This window comes from Halyomorpha halys, unplaced genomic scaffold (assembly GCF_000696795.3).
Source record: "Halyomorpha halys isolate HHAL.00 unplaced genomic scaffold, Hhal_1.1 Scaffold480.1, whole genome shotgun sequence".
Lineage (NCBI taxonomy): Eukaryota > Metazoa > Arthropoda > Insecta > Hemiptera > Pentatomidae > Halyomorpha > Halyomorpha halys.
In genome coordinates, this window is record NW_027116427.1 from 264,538 (window position 1) to 270,465 (window position 5,928).

Below are 5,928 nucleotides of genomic sequence, written 5' to 3' on the forward strand. Positions count from 1 at the left end.
ACCCTTATTCATGAATGAAACTAATAGCTAAAATCGCCATGGATACGACCCTTATTCATGAATGAATCATTGACAGATAAATTAAGTATCCATGACAATTTTAGCTATCAATTGCAAAGTTGCCCAACTCACTACAACTGCGTATGTATTCACTCAGTTCAATGATCAAGTTGCTGCTCAACTTATCACTCAATCAATGAATAGAACTCTTTGGATTGTTTAAAGAACAAAAGGTCATTTTGCCCGTTAAAGTCTGATTTGGCAACGGTCCTGTATCAGCTTTAAAACATTCACTTAAAAGGAGCCAAGGAGACTTAAGTTAGTTAAATCGAGCAACATTGAACAAGTGGCTAAAATTGGAAAACGGCATGAACCCGAAACTCCTGCCCTCCGTTGAAGCCTTATTTATCTTACCTTTAAAACAGACTTTAAACAGAAGTCAGACAGTAGCGAATATATTGGTCGACATGTCACAATCACACAAGAGGATATCATAACACAGAAAATAATAAAATGGAATCCTACTTGGACAACCCGCCCCACTAAACCCCAATTTGGCGACAGTCTTACATCACCTTTAAAACGGGAAAAGGACACTTAAGTTAGTTAAATTGAGCAACATTGAAAAAATGGCTAAATTTGAAATTTTAAACACAATAATCTAGATTTTGTTATTCAATATTTAAATTTTTTAGAAGCAAAGCCTTCTCTAAATACTGTTTTACTGTTGGGCTCTAAAAAAACAGTTAAATTCTAATTACTTATTTAATTACCTACAAAGCTTTATAAAAATACTTCAACGGCACGTACCTATTGGAGACCATTCTATCCAATTTGGTTCCTTCTTGAAGAAAATGAGTTACATCGGATATATGAACGCCAACTTGGTATGTATCATCGTTTAGTTTCTTAATCGAGACTGCATCATCTAAATCTCTCGCCGTGGGTGGGTCAATTGTAAAGATGACTTCAGATCTGGAACAAAGTAGAAACTATAGTTAAAAAAATGAAATATTACAGTAGTAAGAGATGGTATAATATTAAGTTAGCTTTAGATCTAGATCTACTTATTATATTTATAATGTCTTCCTTGACCATTACATATATGTTTCAAAATGATTCCGAACCTCCTAACTACATTAGAATTAATTACATTGGAGTTGATTACATGATCAGGATATATGATTTACTCCTTTTGTTTAGACAACTATAATGTGATATGTATTGACGTATTAACAATTATCAATATTATTAAAGTTTTTGCCATATGTTCCGATATCTGGGAGAGGTAGGATACCTTTCAAGAGACACTTCACAGGGACACCCGTGTTTGTATACCTCAGTAGTCTGCTACCACAGTTTTTCACACCAGGTTAGTTAATGGGTACAAGTGGAAAGGACCCTTCCATTAAGTCAGGTAGACACCAAAAGCGATCATACGTCAGAAGTTTCCCACCCCCTCTCAGCCTAGGATAGACGTTTACCTAGTGAGCGTGGAGATATGATAGTCAATGAGGAAATAAGATCCCCCCCAAAAGGTGATGTCCCTTTTTGGAACAAGTGGCAGCGGAGATAGAACAGAGAAGATGGACACAGACACATGGAGAAGCACAGAACACAGAAGTAAGGAAACAGAGCGAGGGGAGCTAGAGGGCTCTTCAGACATGGAAAGTCACCCCTTATGCCAAAATGACATCCACACCAAAGATATTACTATACACCTCGACACGCACCACCCAAATCAGCAGCTATATGTATATATTAGGTAATAAGTTCATTTGTTTGTAATTCATATTTTATGGTAAGCCATTTGTCTGGATCATGTCAATCATTTTATAATTTCCTTTAACTATATCCTTCATATAGTTTATATACTATTATATTACCCAATACCACCCCTTATTATATTATATAATTAATGGTAACAATATTTTATAAATAAAAAGGTATTTAATTGGTAACTGGTAAACACAAAAAAGGTCTTTGAAAAAGAATCCAATTATAATAATAGTTTTGCAGAACTCAATATAAATTAATTAACTTATTTTTGGATAATTGCCTTCAGCGATTATCCTGGCACTCCAACGACAGATAAATAGCAAATGGATGAACATGTAGAAGATGTACACGCCAAGTTCAATGATTAATTTGTAAATTGTCTTAGTATTTAATTTAATTACAATTATTTTTATTTGTACTATTTTGTTTAGAAGTTTATTTTATTTTTGGAAAAAACAGATGTATTATAATATTAAATGTAGGAATAACAATGAGCGGAGGTTATTAGGTTGGTATTGCCTAGCAACGGGTCAACAACCAGCTGCCTACTCACCATCAATATGTATCATTCATTTAGTGGACCCTACCTCCCTGTGTTATATGTTCTTTAGACATTTTATTGGTATCTGTGATTAATGGTAATGCAACCACTGCATTCGATTAGTGCCATAGTGGTATTTAATCTAATTAAAATTATACTATTGGATACATTAACTGAATCAGCAGCTTTTAACTCTTCTGAAAGTGCTATATAAGAGCAGCCTCTACACTACTGTCACATCAAGAAATATCTTCCTCTGACCTATCGGAGTCGCAGACACTCAGCGATATATTTATATATAGTTATTCATTTTGTAAATTAATTTATTGCTTTTCATTATTTAATTTGCTTATTTCATTTTATATTGAAAATCTCTTTTAGTTAATAATATAACAGTTAATAATACCCATTTAATTATATCCCTAACTCTCCAATCCAATATCACAGCCCACGAAGAGTGGTGTCGTAATTGGAGGATTAAAATAAATTCCCACAAAACCCATTAAATCATCTTTATCCTTCGTCGTAAACCTGCTGACTGCCCTACACTATACTTTAATAATGTTGCTCTTACCCCTGTAGAATAGATCCGCTACCTTGGACTACAGCTGGACAAACGACTAACATGGAATCCTCATACAAGACTGAAAAAACAGCATTTACAAGACAAACAGTTTAAGCTTAAAATTCATTACAAAAGACTGATCTACATGACAATAATAAGACCTATCTGAACATACGGAGTTGAGCTTTGGGGCTCCACTTAACCTTCGAATTCCTCTTGTATCCAATCCTTACAATCCAAAATCCTTCATGCTCCGTACTTTGTCACAAATAAAATCATCCATAAAGATTTTAATGTTCCTAATGTAACCGATCTAGCCTGAACCAGATATCAATCCTTCCACTATAAACTCCCTAACCACTCAAACCCATTAGTTTCTAACCTTGCTTCTTCCTTCATTCCAGACAATCCTCCGAGGTGTCTGAAAAGAAGATGGCCTCGAGACCTTATATTGTTAAAATGTTTTTAGAGTGCTACACGTTAGGGTAGTTTCTCTACATGCTTGTACTATACTATTATGTTATTACTTCAAATTTACTTGATGTATTTTATTTATAGTTGTAAATATCAATAAATAAATAGAAAAAAATTTTTTTTTTAGTTCTTTATAGCTTCCTTTAAGCAGACTAGGCCAATTTGAATTGGCTTTGACTGATATTATAAAAAAAAAAATTAAAGGTTGATATCTCCTCAAAAAATAAATTTTACTTTCACCTACTTGTACATGGAAAATATATTAAGAGGAAGGGATTGTGGTCGTGAAAAATTTAGAATTCAAGTTTTCGAAGGAAATATACGTTTTGAGGTGTACTGAGTCCACATCACAAAGTTTCGTAAAATGCTATGTGCATATGCAAACAGCCTAGCTAAAAAATGAGTTGTATGGAACTGAAATTACATAGATGGGGCATATGGCCACAAATAATTATGTATGGTCAACCAGTAATCTTCTGCACCAAAATAAGAAAAAGTTCATGAAAGTTAATTATGTAATAACATGATTACTCCAATAATTAAATTGAAATTATCATTATACAGTGCTTTTTACCAACCCCCAAAGAATGCTTACCAGAGATTTAACCAAAACTGATAGTTTATCCAAAACTGGGATTTATAGACTTAATTTATTTGATTTTGGATCATTCAGGTATGATTTTAAACTAATAGATGATTATTTATATTTCTTCATCATAATCATTTTATCCCCTTTACCGCTTACACAGTTTGGGGTTACAATTTGGAGAGTTTGGACCAGATACCTTGCTCTTGGACCATCTCCCTTCTCCTACTACAGTCTATATTCCGCCTCCTTAACACTCTCTACCCAGGAAAAGCATGGTCTTCCTGGCCGATGTACCACTGGGCATAGGGAGGTGGTGGCCCCGTCGTCTGGTCAAAGTACTGCAGATAGCCACTGGTCCTCCAGGTTAGGGGAACAGTACACTGACAGTCATACATTTACACAGATTACAGCATACTACATTCACCCCACACTATAGACCATGGTCCATGACGGTATACACCCTAGGATCACCTCCCCTAGGTAGCCACTCCAGATGGGGAAGTGTTTCAGGAAGCTATGAGGAGGCAATCCCTCCACCTGACTCAGGGGAGTGGGCCGATACCCCACTCACTGTTTTTACGGAACTTGACACAGCGTGGAAAACGGTTTTTTCGACAGACAACATGGAATTTATACTTCTTACAATATAAATTTACCTCAAATCTAGTCTTGAAGTTAATTCTTCTTCTGGTATTTCATAAGGAAGAGAAGGAACCAACTTTTTGAAATGAGGAACAGGTTTTTGATCCAAACCAAGCTCGTCTAATATAGCAGCCGTCTCATTGGATAGAATTCCTCCGTGACCAATATTTTTCTTAATTATTCTGAACAAAAGTAAAAAAAAAAATTAAAGAAATAGAACAAACAGATGGTAAATTACTTATTAATATAAACATACCCATTAGCATATGCAGTAGTAACCCACGAGACAATAGAAGCCTTGAATAAAATTCTGTCACCGTTCATAGTATTTATATTATCTAATACGTTGAGCGGAACAGACTGCGGCCGAATCCTGAGAATTGGAAAACGTGGATCTCTTGGCATAAGCGTAAGAATACCATGATCTATCCTATGTAACGAACCAACTGTATTACGGTGGTGAACCCGTTCTTTAATGTAAACCACCTAGAAATATAAATTATTTTTAAAATGATAATTTAAACAAAATATCAGACATAACTATAAAAAAACAAAAACTAGTTCAAAGCTTACCTTTCCTGACTTATGCGGAAGAGATTGCCCTCCTCTTCTCAGTGGCTGAAAATCAATAAATCAAATTTAATGATTATATACATAAGTGAAGTTAAAAAAAAAAAGTTGTTAGTCCATGGATGGCTTACTTCATAGTAGTGCCTAATTACATGCAAACTAACTTTACGGAAAATGCAATTGAAGGTTCCCCTTTTAGGAGAAATTACAACTTTTCAATTATTTTGTTACTGAATAGGTTAGGTTATAAAATCTAAATCTCTTAAGTCAAAAAATTAATTGAAAAGTTCAAATTTTCCTTAAAAAGAGAATCTTGAATTGTATTTTTCGTAAAGTTAGTTTCCATGTACTTAGGCACTGCTATGAGGTAAGCCATCAACAATATTTTAAACTAGAATGTTTTTTTTTTTTTCAAGATTTTAAACAAACACATTGAACTGCATAGTTAAAAGTTGCCTCTAATAATAAGAATATTCTGGGTCAAAAAAAAAGTTGGATAACATTTATTATCTAGAAATAATGTACTATATTGATATTTTACATCTCTGATACTATAAATATTGAATAAAACCAAAAAGTTATGAATAAGATGGTCAGAATTAGGGTCAAAAGAGAAATAATAATAGTTTACAACTATTTATTATCCAATGTTTTACCCCACTTTGTAGAGCTTTATCAGGGCCGTTCAATTTGATATCTTTAGAGACTTTCAGTTTCAAAGTCACTATCAGGGCCGTTCAATTTGATATCTTTAGAGACTTTCAGTTT

The 5,928-nt window shown here is 33.9% G+C and overlaps 1 protein-coding gene across 2 annotated transcripts in view; it reads right to left on the reverse strand.

The window, feature by feature from the left end:
• Dis3l2 (Dis3 like 3'-5' exoribonuclease 2) overlaps positions 1-5,928 on the reverse strand; it is a 40,599-nt gene that overhangs the window by 17,927 nt on the left and 16,744 nt on the right. For both annotated transcript variants that reach the window (XM_014424845.3, XM_014424844.3), the window contains 4 exons: positions 5,164-5,208; positions 4,847-5,076; positions 4,605-4,772; positions 811-975 (listed from right to left, as the gene is read on the reverse strand). In XM_014424845.3, the coding sequence (XP_014280331.1) occupies positions 811-975; positions 4,605-4,772; positions 4,847-5,076; positions 5,164-5,208 (608 nt within the window). The remainder of the gene's footprint in view (positions 1-810; positions 976-4,604; positions 4,773-4,846; positions 5,077-5,163; positions 5,209-5,928) is intronic.